Source organism: Macaca fascicularis, chromosome 17, assembly GCF_037993035.2.
Source record: "Macaca fascicularis isolate 582-1 chromosome 17, T2T-MFA8v1.1".
NCBI lineage: Eukaryota > Metazoa > Chordata > Mammalia > Primates > Cercopithecidae > Macaca > Macaca fascicularis.
Genome location: NC_088391.1, coordinates 23685543 through 23702018, shown reverse-complemented (window position 1 = coordinate 23702018; position 16476 = coordinate 23685543). Strand labels below are relative to the sequence as shown.

The 16476-nt window shown below is 39.7% G+C and overlaps 1 protein-coding gene across 4 annotated transcripts in view; it reads left to right on the top strand.

Annotated features, from left to right (window-relative positions):
* The window catches only part of TSC22D1 (TSC22 domain family member 1), a 145642-nt gene extending 131948 nt beyond the window's left edge, over window positions 1–13694 (top strand). For 2 of the 4 annotated variants that reach the window (XM_015439241.4, XM_065533202.2), the window contains 2 exons: window positions 11124–11175; window positions 12341–13694. In XM_015439241.4, coding sequence (XP_015294727.3) covers window positions 11124–11175; window positions 12341–12598 — 310 coding nt within the window. In that variant the 3' untranslated portion in view covers window positions 12599–13694. Of the gene's footprint in view, window positions 1–9937; window positions 10032–10360; window positions 10718–11123; window positions 11176–12340 lie in introns of those variants that run through there. The other 2 variants (XM_005585773.5, XM_005585771.5) reach the window with 2 other exon arrangements.
* Window positions 13695–16476: the final 2782 nt, after the last annotated feature.

Sequence of the window (16476 nt, the reverse complement as noted above, 5' to 3'; positions counted from 1 at the left end):
CAATATATGTCTTCCAATTTTTCTGCCTTCTTTTCAGCATTTTGTATTTTCAGGTTTAAAATTTTAAACTATATTTTAGCTATTCTGATAGGTGTGTAGTGGCATATCATGGTTTTAATTTGCATTTCTCTAACAATTAATGGTGTTCAGCATTTTTTCCAGGTACTTATTTACCATCCATGTATCTTTGATAAAGTGACTGTTCATGTCTTTTGCCCTTTTCTTTTATTGGGTTGTTTGCTTTCTTGCTATTGAGTTTTGAGTTCTTTATATATTCTGGATATAAGTCCTTTATCAGATATGTGACTTGCAGTACTTAATTCTGGTCTATAGTTTGTTTTTTCATTCTTGTAACATGATCTTTCAAAAAACAAGTTTTCATTATGGTAAAAGTACATTTTATCCATTTTTTTTCTTCCATGGATTGTGCTTTTGGTGTCTTACCTAAGAAATCTTTACTGGTTCAGGTTCAAAAGATTTATGTTTTCTTATAGAAGTTTTATAGGTTGGGATTTTACAGTTAGGTCTATGATCTATTTTAAGTTAATATTTCATATGGTGTAAAGAATGGATCAGTTGTATTTGTTCTTTGCAGTTGTTCCAGTACCATTTGCTGAAGACTTTTCTGAATTGCTTTACATATTTGTGGAAAATCGATTTGCTGCGTGTGTGTGTGTGTGTGTGTGTGTGTGTGTGTGTGTGTATCTTTGACTAATCTGTTTTGTTCCGTTACTCTATGTCTGTCCTTTTACTAGCACCACACTATGGTGATGCAAGTAGCTTTACAGAAAATCTTGAGATCTGGTAATGGGAGTTCTTCAGCTTTGTTCTTTTTCAAAAATTGTTTCAATTATTCTAGTTTCTTAGCTTTTATACATAAATTTTAGAATCACTTTGTCATTTTCAATAAAATGTCTTAAAATTTTGATAGGGATTATACTGAATCTATACGGTAGCTGGGAAGTGTGGAATTGATAGCTTAATGATATTATCTTCTAATCCACAGATGGAGTATCTTGTCATTTGTCAGGTGCTCTTTGATTTCTTTCAGCAATGTTTTATAGTTTTCAGCATAGAGCTCTTCTACATATTTTCTTAGATTTATACCTATTTCATGTATTTTTGTTTTAAAATTTCACTTTGTGTTCATTGCTGGTATATAGAAATATATTTGATATTTGTACATTGAAATTCTAGCTCATGACCTCGAGAAACTTGTATCTTGTTAGTTCTAATAATTTATTTGCAGATTTTTGGAGGAGTGTCCACATAGATAGTCATGTTATCTGTGAATAGGTTTTTTTTTTTTTTTCTTTCTAGTCTGGATGACTTTTATTCTTTTTCTTGCCTTATTGCCTGGCTGTTATCTTCAGTATGATGTTGAATAGGAATGCTGAGAGTAGACTATTGCCTTGTTTCTAGCCTTAGGGGGAAACCATTCATTCTTTTACTGTTACATATGATGTCTGCTGAATGTTTTTTGTAGATGCCCCTTATCAGGTTGAGGAAGTTTCCTTCAATTCCTATTTTGCTTAAAGTTTTTCTCTTTTCCTTTTTAAAAAATCATGAATGGATGGTGATTTTGTCAAATGCTTTTTTTTTTTTTTGCATATAATGAGATTATATTTTTTCTTTTTAGTCTGTTGATAGGGTGAATTACATGATTTTTGAATGTTTACTTTGCATTCCCAGGATAAATGCCATTTGTTAATAATATATTACTCTTTTTATATATAGTTGGATTTGATTTGCTAAAATTTTGTTAAGAACTTTTGCATCTATGTTTATCAGAGCTATTAGTCTGTAGTTTTTCTTTTTTATAATGTCTTTATCTGGCTTTAGTGTTAAGGGAGTGCTGGCCTCATAGAATGAGTTGTAAAGTGGTTTTTTAAAATTTTCTCTCTTTAGTCTTGTGGAAGAGTTTGTATAGAATTGGTGTTATTTCTTTCTTTAAATATTTAGTGGAATTTACCAGTGAAACCATTTGAGCTTGAGGTTCTCTTTATAGAAAGAGTTTAAACTATAAATTCAATTTTGCAAATACATACGGGACTATTCAAGTTACCTTTTTCTTCTCATGTGAGTTTTGGTAGTTTGTGTCTTTATAAGAATTTGTCCATTTTTGTTTAAATTGTTAAATTTATTGAAATAAATTTTGATATGCCTTGTTTTTATTTTCATTCAGTGCAAAATATTTCCTAATTTTCCTTTTGATTGCTTATTTGACCCATGGGTTACTTAGATGTGTGTATTTTTTCCCCAAGTATTTGGAAATTTTTCAGATAATCTCATGTTATTGATTTCTAATTTAATTATATTGTAGTCAGAGAACATAATGATAAAATCGACCTTTTATTATGTAATGACCTTTATTCTTTATAATATTCTTTGCACTGCAGTCTACTTCGAATAATATAGCCACCTCAGCTTTCTTTTATTGTTAACATGGCATATCTTCTTCCATATTCTTATTGTACCTATTTGTGTTTTTATATTTAAAGTATATTTCTTATAGGCAGCATATAGTTGTGTCTTGGTTTTTCATCCAAACTGGCAATATCTGCCTTTTAATTGAGGTGCTTAATTGAGACCATTTATATTTAATGTGATTATTGTTTTCTTTTCTTTTTTTTCTTTTTTTTTTTTTTTGAGACAAAGTCTTGCTCTGTTCGCCAGGCTGCAGTGCAGTAGTGCAATCTCAACTCACTGCAACCTCTGCCTCCTGGGTTCAAGCAATTCTCCTGCCTCAGCCCTCCCAAGTAGCTGGGATTACAGGCATGCACCACCAGGCACGGCTAATTTTTGTATTTTTAGTAGAGATGGGTTTTTACCATGTTGGCCAGGCTGGTCTTGAACTTAAGTGACCCACCCACCTGGGCTTCCCAAAGTGCTGGGATTACAGGTGTGAGCTACCACGCCCAGCCTAATGTGATTATTGATACAGTTGGTTTAAATCTGCTATCTTGGTATTCATTTTTTATTCTATTATTTATTCCCCTTTTCCTCTTATTCTGCTTTCTTTTAGATTATACATTTTTTTTTTTTTTGAGACGGAGTCTCGCTCTGCCGCCCAGGCTGGAGTGCAGTGGCCAGATCTCGGCTCACTGCAAGCTCTGCCTCCCAGGTTCACGCCATTCTCCTGCCTCAGCCTCCTGAGTAGCTGGGACTACAGGCGCCGGCCACCTCGCCTGGCTAGTTTTTTTTATTTTTTAGTAGAGACGGGGTTTCACCGTGTCAGCCAGGATGGTCTCGATCTCCTGACCTTGTGATCCGCCCGTCTCGGCCTCCCAAAGTGCTGGGATTACAGGCTTGAGCCACCGCGCCCGGCCGATTATACATTTTTTATGATTCCATTTTATCCTCTTGTGTTAGCTCGTTAGATTTACAGTTTATAGCATACATCTTTAACTTATCATAATGTACTCAGCAGTATACTTCCCTTCCCCCTTCTTAGCCCTTGTTCTATCTTTGTCATACATTTACATCTACATATTGTAGTATACTCCCATACATTGTTATTTTTGGCTTTAAACAGTCAATGATTATTATAGACAGAGCCTCAGTATGTTGCCCAGGATGGCCTCAAACTCCTAGCTAGGCTCAAGTGGTTCTCCCACCTCAGCCTCTTGAGAAGCTGGGACTACAGGTATGTGGCACTACACCTGGCAACAGTCGGTTATCTTAGATGTAAATAGTAAGGGGGAGAAGTTTTTGTATTTAACCATTAGTTATCATTTCTGGTGCTCTTCATTCTCTTGCATAGATCTAGTTTTTTCATCTGGTATCATTTTCCTTCTGTCTGAAGGAGTTACAGTGATGAATCCTTCCAGCTTTGTGTGTCTGAAAAGTCTTAATTTCACCTTAAATTTCTGAAAGATGTTTTCACTGGGCATAGAATTACAGATTGACAGGGTTTTGTTTTGTTTTTTTTCTTTCAGTTAAAGATGTTGCTGCACTGTCTTCTGTCTAGCATTGTTTCCAACCAGAAGTCAGCTATCATTCTTATCTTTGTTGCTCTGTACATAACCTAGTTTTTTTCCTCTGGCTGCTTCTGAGATTTTATCACTGATAGTAAGCAATCTGATTATGATACACCTTGTAGACTTCTTCACAGTTCTCATTTGGGGTTTAGCTTCTTGGATCTGTAGGTTATTGTTTTAATAAAATGTGAGGAAAATTACCATTATTTCTTAAAATGTTTTCTCTCCTTTTTTTTTTTTTTTTTTTTTTTTTAGGGACTTCGCTACAGATATATTTGGTTGCTTGAAACTGTCCCACAGCTTATTGACACTTTGTTCTTTTTTTGATTTGTTTTTCTTTTGTTTTTTTGAGTCTCGCTCTGTGGCCCAGGCTGGAGTGCAGTGGTGCAATCTCAGCTCACTCCAACCTCCGCCTCCTGGGTTCAAGCAATTCTCCAGCCTCAGCCTCCCGAGTAGCTGGGATTACAGGTGCGTGCCACCACACCTGACTATTTTATATTTTTAGTAGAGACGGGGTTTCACCATATTGGCCAGGCTTGTCTCGAACTCCTGACCTAAAGAGATCCACCTGCCTTGGCCTCCCAAAGTGCTGGGATTACAGGCGTGAGCCACCACACCTGGCCGATTTGTTCTTTTGATTCAATATTTCTTCTGTGTTCTATTTTGGATTGCTCATATATCACTAATACTACTTCTGCCCTATCGAATCTACTGTTAATCTCATCTAGTGTATTTTTCTTCTCAAATATTGTATTTTTCACCTTGATAATTTAATTTAGGTTTTCTAACATTTCTCACACCTGTCCTTAATATGCTAATGTTTTCATCTACTTTCTTGAACATATGAAATATAGTTATAACTGTTTTTAATGTTCCTGTCTATAAATCATCTTTGTCATATCTGGGTCATTTTGATTAATTTTTCTCCTCATGAGTCATATTTCCCTGCTTGTTTATATGCCTGGTACTTTTTATTGGATGCCAGACATTGTGAATTATTGGATGCTAGAGACTTTATTAAATATTCTTGAGCTTTGTTTTGAGAGAAAATTAAGTTACTTGGAAACAGTTTGACCTTTCAGGGCTTCCTTTTAAACTGCTTTATGTAGGACCAAAACACCCTTCAGTCTAGGACTCATTTTTCCCTTAAATGAGTCCTAGACTGAAGGGAATTAGAATTCTTCTAAGCATTCAGAAGGAGACTTAGGCAGTATCCTTCTGAATATCTGATGTCCCTGTTTACAGAGTTTTTTCATTTAGGCTGGTGGGTGGTAATACCAACTGTGCCTACCCTATGTGATTTCTGAAAATTGTTCTGCCTGCTGCTTTTTGGTGGTTCTCTCCCAAGCCTCTGGTAGTTTCCTACATGCAGGTGTGGTAAGGACTCTGCTGAAGCCTGGAAGCAGGAAAAGTGCTGCAGATCTCTATAAACCTTTTAAAGTGTGTGTGTGTGTGTGTGTGTGTGTGTTTTAATCAAAATACATGTACATACCCAAAGAGCAAATAGAATGAATAGGAAAAAAAATAGCAGTTCCCTTTTTTCACTCATCCAGTCGGTGCCTTAGACGCAGCCACTTTTAAATTTTAGTTGTTTTTTCTCGTCTTTACCTCCACATTTCTATGTAATATATTTATACTTACACTATTTCTTGCTTTTTCCATTTTAGATTTTAGGTAATCAAGTTGTAGTAGAATAGGATTTAGCACTTCTAAACCATTCCTGCCATGCAATTTTTCTTCCTGTTACCTCCTCAATAAAGTTAACTTTTTAAAGGTAAATCCATAAAAAAATGAAAAAATAATATGGGTCATGTAGATTTTATTTATGAGTATTCCATGTTTTCTTCCTTGCTCTGTTTTCAAACTGCTTTGAGCTTATCTAATTGTTCCATTAGATCTATCATATACCTATCAGTAGCTCCCCTGTGCCCTGCAAATGCTTAGATGTGTTAGATAATCTGTGTGTTCATTAGCACGGAAGCTCTCCCTCCTGGAGTTCTCCATCTTCCCTTACCATTGCAGACCAGGTACAGACCAGCTGCAGCCTGGGCTTGTCCAGCAGGAGTCCCCCTGAGATCTCCCTGGACTTCAGCCTGATGATTCCCTTCCTTTCCTCCAGTATCTGAGTTCCTGGTTCCTATTTCCCATGCCTGCCTTTTATCTTGATTTGCTCCTCCATTTTGGTGTCTGCAGTATCTAAAAATGTTTTAATTCTGCCTTTACCCTCAAATGATGATTTGGCCAAATAAAGAATTCTGGATAAAAAACTCTTTACTCTCAGAATTTTAAAGACATTTCCTTCATCTTTTTCTGGCTGCCAGTAAAGTGGTTCTGTTGCTAGTCCCTGTGTTTGTAACTTGTTTCTTCCATTTGGAAGCTTTTAGGATTTTCTCTGTCTGCCTAGTGATTAAGGTTTCAGGGTGGTGTGCTTCAGTGGAGGGCTTTTTCATTTCTTGTGGTGGGCATTTGGTCATCTCATTTAACTGGAGACTTGTGTCCTTCAGTTCTGGAACAATTCTTAAATTATTTGATAATTCTCTTCCATCTGTTCTCTCTCTAAAATAGAAATGCATCCTATTTTGATGTTGGACCTCCTAGATTTATCCCTTAAGTTTCTCTTCCGATTCTTTGTTTGTTTGTTTTTGAGACAGAGCCTTGCCCTGTTGCTCAGGCTGGAGTGCAATGATGCAATCTCAGCTCACTGCAACCTCTGCCTCCCGGGTTCAAGCAATTCTTCGTCAGCCTCTCCCCAGTAACTGGGATTATAGACATGTGCCACCACGTCAGCTAATTTATTTTTATTTTTATTTTTTTTTTTAAGTATAGACAGGGGTTTACCATGTGGGCAAGGCTGGTCTTGAACTCCTGACCTCAAGTGATCTGCCCACCTCACCCTCTCAAAGTGCTGGGATTACAGGCATGAGCCACTGTGCTCGCGCCTGGCCACTGTTCTTTTTGGAAGCTTTTTCCAACCAGCCTTTCTGTGGAGATAAGGAAATGTAAAATGTGGTTGAATTTAACAGCCATTTCTTTGGCATTTCTTCTTGTTTTGACAGTGGGTGGGACCCGACACTAAAACATTATTTGTTGTTTATCTACCATTCACATTTAACTGATAGTCCTGTAGTTTCATTTGTTAAACCTGGTAAGTATATTCCCACGCCTAGTGAGAGTAAACTAGAAAAAGGGAGGTGACGTGGGAGTCCTTAGACAGGAGTGATTTGGTCAGGTACAGGGTAATGTGCCTTTGCTTCTTTCCTGGCAGTTGTTTTAGATTTGCAAGGAGTTTGGACAGGGGGAGAAAGAGGTTACTCTACTTGAGTGCTGAATCTCTGACTGTACCTGTGTTGGCCAAGTCAGATCAAGTTTGGAAGAAAAGCACTTGTTATAGGAACCAGAAACACTCAGGCCCGTTCCTCTTTTCCTATCCTGTCATGCTTGCTACCAATATGCAGTGGCGGTTGAATTGGAGTCTATGTAAAAAGGCTCTTAGGCAGACAACAACAGAAAATACCTCAATCTCAGTTGTCCAGGCTGTTTAATGTGTATGAGTTCCCACTGGGGTGGTACCTCCTGATCTTTGCTCAGTCCTGAAATGGACTTATATGGTCCATGACTTTAAGGATCTCTCCTGGAAGCCTTGTAGTGTTTTTCTCTGCCCTGTCAGCAAGTCTTAGCTCTGACGAGGCACCAGACATATGGATCGTTTGTCTTGCAATTAGAAGAGCCTTTGAACGTAATTCTAGCCATTTGTGCCACAGACATTTCTGATCCAAGGGTTTTCCCTCCATGTAGCTTTCCATTTCCTTTGCCTTCTTTTTCAAATTATCTTTTCAGTTTTCATACAAAAGTCTAGTTTTAAAGGAATCTAGCATATTTATGTGAAATATATGAAAAGATTAGATTGCTAATCATTTTATTAGTTGCAAATCCTTTGGCTCAACAAATTCTCCAGAAGTGTGCACACACACATACATGTTCAAGGATGTATGTAGAAGGATGTTTCTTGCAATTTTATTTAAAATATCCAAGTAGTAACAATAACTGTAATGTACTTCAATAGGGAAATGGGTTAGACTATGGTTGCTTATATTTGCTTCTCTTGCTTGATACAATGGATGATCAGTTAAAATGATTGAAATAAAAACAGCTTTCTGTTTATGTTGAAGAACAGCATGAATAAATTCAGTTAATTTAGTAATTTTTTAATACTCAAGCGGGAATTTAAAAATTTTTTATATGACCTTAGAGTTTTGTTTTTTAAAGCTCTTTTTATAGCTTAAATGATGCTTTAATACCGTTTTTTCGTGAAGTTGGCATTCAGTTAAAATATGTACATGGAATTTAGCATACAAATAGTTTTAGGTATAGCTTTAACTTTCAAAATATAGAAACTATCATGCAGTAAATAATATTCTGGTTAGCATTCATAGACTTAGGGGCCACATGCCTGCTTCCCAAATAATTATGATTTCCAAGCTTATACTTAGTCTCTTTTTATTGGAAATGGATATCTTTTTTTAAAAAAATAAGCATCATATGAGTTAATATGTTTAATTTTTATAAATTATAAATATGCTAACAATTACTGTTATTTAAAAGCCAAACCTTAAAATTTGGAGAATATGAACCTTTCAGTAAAAAGGGAATCTCATCGCTTTATAGTTAGTCCCACTTTGGTTTTTAACCCAAAAGAGAATTGTGGTCTTCATCATCTACTGCGCTCACCAGATCTGGTCTGGTTCCTAATTACTTTGGACAGTTTCTGAAAACCAAATCCACCTACCCCCACTATCAGCATTGAGTTAACTTAAAAATTGTCTAAATGGCTCTGATGGCAGTTTTAGGAAAGGATGCTGCTTGAGGAAAGATGCTTATTTGGGAGAGAAGACTGTGTGTGTTTGTGCATGTGCGTGTATTACATATATATGTTCTACGGTCAGATTTTATGTTGGAATTACTTGTGATGAGACAATTTTATCTACAGATTAGAGGTCTCCCCAAGTACTTTGTAGATTTTTTGGATTTTATATTATCATGCCATTAGAGGGCAGTATTGTAGAGGTTAAGTTTTCTTTCTCGCATGTATTGACTTGCAAACTGTTTATGTTATAATCAAGTAAACTTCAGGGCTTAGATTTCTAGTATATTAAGTTGTAGCCTTAATTGATGCATCCCTGAAAGTATTTTAAATTAATATAGGAAATTTTGAAAGGGTTAAGCTATTTTATTCCCACATCTCTTGATTTTGGTTTGGAGAAGAGAATTATTTGGTCAGTGTGGCCAAGAGGATGAAACAGAGGTGAGCCTACAGCATCTATTGGCTGCTTAACTATTTTTAACCACGATTATATCCTCCTTTTTCTGGTTCTGGACACGCAAATGGGCAAAGAGACTAACTTCAAGGATTTGTGTGCTTTGAATACATACTTGACCATATTTCAATCCCTCTGATGTAAGAAGGCGCACTGGATTGAGGGACTGAGTCTTAGAGGAATTGTTACTCAGCTTCCAAAAACGTGCCTTAGGGACTTACTAAAAATAGATCTATGTGGAATTCAACCTGTGGATTGACTTTTCTAGGTCTAAATAGAAGAAGGCATATTTAATTACTGGGGAGAAGGTGCTAATAGGGAGATATGATTTTAAGGTTTGTGGCTCTGGGGGCTTTTTGGGAAGATCCTGGATTTTATCTGGAGTCTTTCCCTCATGCCTAGCAAAGAATATATAATGTTTTTTGTTTTGTTTCTATAAAACAAAAGGTAGTATCTCTCAAAGAGTAAATGTGATTTTTTTCCCTCTAAAATTAAAAAAATAGTATGATCGCAGGATGATTATCCTTAAAAATAAAACCGTCTATAAAATCCTCCCAGTACCGCTGCCGGTAAGAACTAGATAATTGAAATCAAGACATTCGAGCTCTTGCAAGTCTTACAGTGGTGGGACTGGGCATGCCCAGTAGCTCAGACGGTTCTGGTTGCAAATAGGAAGCTTTCGCCGTTCAGCAGCCGCGGGACACAGCTCCGGGGTCGGGGTCTGACTCCCTTAAACGTAAGCACGTGCGGGGGCCCCTATAGTATTTTTCAGGGACCCTTCACATTTTCTGCCGAAGCAGTGGCCCAGTGTTCTGAGGCCGCCCTGGAAACCTCTGGGCCCAGCACCCCACTCCCTCTGAGCACGGCCCTCGCCAGGCCAGCCCACCCCACGAGCGGGATCCGGAGAATGGGGGCGGAGGTGGGGGTGGGGGGAGGCGGGGAAGCAGAGAAGCGGGAGGACCAGGAAGGGAGAAGGGGAAGGGAGAAGGGGGCGGTCCCAGTGGCGTGCCGGCCAATCGGCGCAGCTCTTTCCTGCATATATTTTGCACTAAGACCGGGAGTCCTGGTCTAGAGCTGAGTGGAGCCCGGCTGCGGATCTGGGAAGCGGCTCTGCACGGCACTGGGATCTGCATATTCCTGGGATCACGAAGCCCCAGAAGCTGGGTTTCTTTAAATTAGGGCTGCCGTTTTCTGTTTCTCCCTGGGCTGCGGAAAGCCAGAAGATTTTTATCTAGCTTATACAAGGCTGCTGGTGTTCCCTCTTTTTTTCCACGAGGGTGTTTTTGGCTGCAATTGCATGAAATCCCAATGGTGTAGACCAGTGGCGATGGATCTAGGAGTTTACCAACTGAGACATTTTTCAATTTCTTTCTTGTCATCCTTGCTGGGGACTGAAAACGCTTCTGTGAGACTTGATAATAGGTAAATGTCGGCTAGGATAGTTTCTTTAAATTTATTCGTGGGATACTTACAATAATACAGGTGAAAGATAGCCAGGAGAATTCCTTTGTCCATTGCTGAGAGATTATGGTGACATGGATGTTGCTTTTCGATATGTTTAGAATAACCTTATTTTTTCAAATCTGGCCAGAGAACAGGCTTTCCCCACATTATGTAATTTAGTCCTTTGTGGCTTACTAAAATAGGGAGATGCCTGGATATTCGTTAGTAAGAAAGGGGCTGGCATTTCCTGGAGGGTGATACATTACATAGTGTTAAAGAATATTCAAAATATGATGCTAGCAATATCACAAAATTGCAAGATCCTTTTTATCTTGGACGCTTAAGATACCATTTATCGATGACCTTTTTCCCTCCTCTTTTTCAGCTCCTCTGGTGCAAGTGTGGTAGCTATTGACAACAAAATCGAGCAAGCTATGGTATGTACTGATGAAAAATCATTTATAGTAAATGTGGGCACAGCACAAAAATAAGATGTTTCGTGGAACCAGTGCATCCCTAAGTTCAGATGATGTCGATTGCTCTTGATGCGCATAGAAATGCCGGCGCTGTCTCCATTCGGCCAGCGTGGAGCCACCTAACACGGCAGCCGTGGAGGGAGAAAGGGGCCCTGTGGGTAGTAAATAGTCTCCTTCCCGGGACTGGTTTCACACAAGGGGATTTTCTCACGGTGACCCTTTTTGCTGGGGATTTATTAGGGAAGCAAGCGCTGGCCCAGTGTCTCCTTCGGCTGGTCGTGAGCACATCTTTAGCGATGTGGCTTTACTAGGAATCCTAACATTTTACTAGGGAGCCGGGAGGTGGGGAGGGCCCCAGAAGTCGGGATCCTGGGTAAGGGCCTTCTAGACGGTGCACAAACGGGTCCCCGGTGGCGCGGGCTTCTGCACAATGAAGAAGAATCGGAGAAAAGTTTTGTTTTCTTAGCCTGCGCCTGGATTTCTCCTATTTTTTATTTCCGCCTTGGCCGTTCTTTGTTATTGGAGCAGCGCCTGTGGCTCTTCTCACGGGATTCTCTGCCCACTGTTGCTAGGCAAACTCTGAACCTTTAATTCGGAGCTATAAATAACTCGGGCTCCCATTGGCTGCGACGTCTACCCAGGTTTCTGTGATGTCAGCTTAATCACGAAAAGCGGGGGGGGGGGGGGGGGTGGAGGGAAGAAAATGCGGCAACATGTTCGGTAGGAACTGGCTGCAGCCGGTGCTGAAGGAGGCGGCTCCGGGCGAGCGTGGGGCGGGGCCTGGGGGCGGGGACGCGGTGGGCGCGCTGTGGCCTGAACATCCCCGCTGCTGGTCTCAGTCGGGGACCCAGCGCCCGGCTCTGGCCCAGTCTCAGATAGGAAGCCGGACTTGGGCGTTTCTGGCCAACGTCTGTAGAGAAGCACAGACTTTTACAAAGCTTGATCATTTATACGTTAAACTCAAGTATTGTACAGTCATGGCTGTATTCAGATTCCCCAAGTGTCATTGAACGAACTTTAAAGGCGGAATATGTAAATAGCGAGAGCCATATAAAATAATGTCTTAGAAACTCAGAGTCCAGAAAATAGCAAATAGTGAGTTAAACCTTTTCTCTCTTCTTTGCAGGATCTAGTGAAAAGCCATTTGATGTATGCGGTCAGAGAAGAAGTGGAGGTCCTCAAAGAGCAAATCAAAGAACTAATAGAGAAAAATTCCCAGCTGGAGCAGGAGAACAATCTGCTGAAGACACTGGCCAGTCCTGAGCAGCTTGCCCAGTTTCAGGCACAGCTGCAGACTGGCTCCCCACCTGCCACCACCCAGCCACAGGGCACCACACAGCCCCCCGCCCAGCCAGCATCGCAGGGCTCAGGACCAACCGCATAGCTGCCTATGCCCCCGCAGAACTGGCTGCTGCGTGTGAACTGAACAGACGGAGAAGATGTGCTAGGGAGAATCTGCCTCCACAGTCACCCATTTCATTGCTCACTGCGAAAGAGACGTGAGACTGACATATGCCATTCTCTCTTTTCCAGTATTAAACACTCATATGCTTATGGCTTGGAGAAATTTCTTAGTTGGGTGAATTAAAGGTTAATCCGAGAATTAGCATGGATGTACTGGGACCTCATGCAGCTTGGCAGATATCTGAGAAATGGTTTAATTCATGCTCAGGAGCTGTGTGCCTTTCCATCCCTTCCGGCTCCCTACCCCTCACGTCCAAGGGTTCTCTCTCCTGCTTGCGCTTAGTGTCCTACATGGGGTTGTGAAGCGATGGAGCTCCTCACTGGACTCGCCTCTCTCCTCCCCCCAGGAGGAGCTTGAAAGGAGGGTAAAAAGACTAAAGTGAGGGGGAGCAGAGTTCACTGTACAGATTTGACGACTGTCACCAAAATCCATAAAAAACAATAGTACTGTGCCTCTTCTCAAACAGTGGATGACACAAAACTATGAGAGTGACAAAATGGTGACAGGTAGCTGGGACCTAGGCTATCTTACCATGAAGGTTGTTTTGCTTATTGTATATTTGTGTATGTAGTGTAACTATTTTGTACAATAGAGGACTGTAACTACTACTTAGGTTGTACAGATTGAAATTTAGATGTTCCATTGGCCGTCTGAGGAGGTGTGGACTTTTATATATCGATCTACATAAAAACTGCTACATGACAAAAACCACACCTAAAGAAATTTGAAGAATTTGGCACAGTTACTCACTTTGTGTAATCTGAAATCTAGCTGCTGAATACCCTGAAGTAAATCCCTGTTCACTGAAGTCTTTCAATTGAGCTGGTTGAATACTTTGAAAAATGCTCAATTCTAGCTAATGAAATGGATTTCCCAGTAGGGGTTTCTGCATATCACCTGTATAGTAGTTATATGCATATGTTTCTGTGCATGTTCTCTACACAGTTGTAAGGTGTCACTGTATTTAACTGTTGCACTTGTCAACTTTCAATAAAGCATATAAAATGTTGATAAACAAGTGTTTTCATCTGACCCTGTTAATATAATGGCAGTCATTTCCACAACTGTTTCCAGGTAAAGTTTAACAATTTGACTAGTAGAATCCTGAAGGGGAGTAGAATGGTTGGAAAAGTCGGGGCATGATTTGACTACATCAAGTAAAAGGAAATTGACACTGCATTGTTCAGCTGGTAAGGGAAGAGACAGTGGAGGAGTCCAGCTCAATTCTAATTACTGTGTGACTTGGACAGGTTGCTTCACTCCTGGACGGATGTAGGGGTTTGAAAGAGACAATCTCTTACATTCCCCTTTGGCTTTAAAATTCTAGGAGTCCATGAAAATCTTAATCTTCCACTTTTTGTTGAACTGACAGAGGAAGAAGGAGCCTTATTTGTATAATTGCAATAAGCAGATCTAGGATCAAAAGACTGAAATTGGAGAAGCTGATTTCCACTTTAAGAACCCTGTCACCCTGGGTTGGGGTGTTTCTCCTAGTGTAGGATGAGTTTCTAGCTCCTGGGATAATAATTGGTTTTGTGTAAGCAAAAGATGATTTGGGGTAGGACCGCATGAGTAAGGATGTCCTTGCAGTTGATTCCGCATGACTATAAAATAGACCACAATTAAAACCACAAAGGAATCCTGAAGCAGATTGGCACCTGAGGAGTGAGCCTGAGGGATCCTCCTCTGCAGTAGGAGTAATGTGAGCGAGCAAGTGAATGGGTGGGTTTACCAGCTCTGCAATCTATCAACCTGGGACCTCTGCAGTGGCCCCTGCCCAGTGGGAAGTGTGCCAATCCCAAGCTCTAAGGCTTGTCTAAGTCCTTGCAGGACAAGGACAACTTTCTGAATCCTTCATTTCTCTAATCTAGAGCTGGTGGGAGATTGAGAAGTGAATAGGACATCCGAGCTCCCTGAAAAGAATTGTTCGATAATGTGCATGCATTATAAAGTGGTGACACGGGCCTCCTATTGAAATGATGGATGGCTCACTGCCATAGGCTGATAGCAGTTGTCATAAAGATATTTTGGGGGAATTTGAAGAGGACTTGAAAAAAAATCTTTGTCGTATTGGCTTGTTGGTTATATAACTTCAACTTTAATAAAGGAATACTTATGTAGTAATTACATTTCCTTGAAAAAGAAAACCATAGTGAATAGAAATCCCTAGCCATTTCATTTTTTATGTTTTTAATGAAGATCCTTAAAATACCATAGGTGGTAATCGTGGCAAATTTGAAAAATCTCATGTCAGCGTATTATTAAGATGGTGGAGAACTTTTTCCTCCATTATTTAATGGAACTTTGGGTCTTTTTATTAAGAATGTGAGACTCATGAAATTTTGGTAGCTGAATGTTGTTTGTGAAATATGAATTATTAAAAGATGTCTTTCCATACATGTTCCTCATTTTAGTAATTACTAAACGTACTTGAAGTTATTGACTTATTTATGTATTTAAGGTATTTAAGGTAATTTAAAAAGGCATTTTGCTACTTGCTTGTAGACCTGAGTATGGGTCTTACTGGCCTGTGGGTTATTATAGAACTGATTATGTTGCACTTATGTTCTGTGGAGAAGGAAAGATTTTTAAGGGGAATGGCGTGCTGTAGCAGCACTGAGTGTTCATGACATCAGTTGCAGCAGGAGAAACCCCCGTTCAGTGAAGGAGAAATAGAAGGAATTTTACATGGATTTTAATGAACGTCTACTTTCTGTTTCAAATGAACAGTGTTCATATTTCAGTAATTGTGTGCATTTTTTGCATACTTTAAAAGAGAAAATTTATTTTTCATCATGGGATAAATATGCAATGCCAGAACAGCTTTAAATTTATGCAAGAAATCTATAAAAGTTAATTATAACTAAAATTAGGAATGAAAATTAATCTATATAGACACTACTCTGCTCTTGCTTTGTGTGAAATAAGTAGTTGAAACTACCAGGGCCTGACGACTGCTTTTGGATGTCAACCTCAAATCCATTCAGGCAGCAATTGTGGCATTACGATTAGAAACGGAGGCAGAGAAAATCAAGTTTCCTCTCCCTCTTAGTTAAAATTGCCTGAAAGTGGAGATCTGTGCCCACCGATAGAACTTGGAAGCAGACAGTGCAATAGGTTCCTGCACTGGTGTGTGGGAGGACCCTGAGCTGAGAGGCAGGCTTCTGGCTGCCAGGCCTGGCCCTGCAGTCATCAGCTATTTGACCTTTGGACCAGGAACGGAATCCTTCAGACCTGAGTTCTCGTCTGTGAAATAAGGATTGGATCAGGTCACCAAGATCATGTCTAGCCACAGATGCTGCAGTCTCTGCATTTGATAATGACTTTATTTTATTATTCTAACTTTTGGTGGGAGGGTGTGTGTGTGTGTGTGTGTGTGTGTGTGCGCGCGCGCGTGCACACTGTTTTTGTTTGTTCATTTAACTTAATGACTAAAATTAATTTGGTTTTCTTCCTAGCTCCTCTGCTGGTTACTAGCTAAGTGACCTCAGGCAAGTTCCTCGTTCTCTGTTTCCTCATGCTTACGGTGGGGACATGCTGTCTCCATAGGGGTTTGTGAGGCTCATGCTGGGAAGCTGTCAGCACAGAGACGGGTTCAGAGTGAGGTGGGTTCAAGGAATGTTAACCATTACTATTATTTCTGAGTCATTCATCTGCTTGTTTATGTTTGTTTATGTATTTAATTTTGTATTTTTCATAGGGATAAAGGTGTGGCAGCTTTATTTTCTAATAGCTTTTGATTTAGTATTTGGTAATAGTAGTGACTGTTTAAACTTTACTGTGAAAACACATGGGAA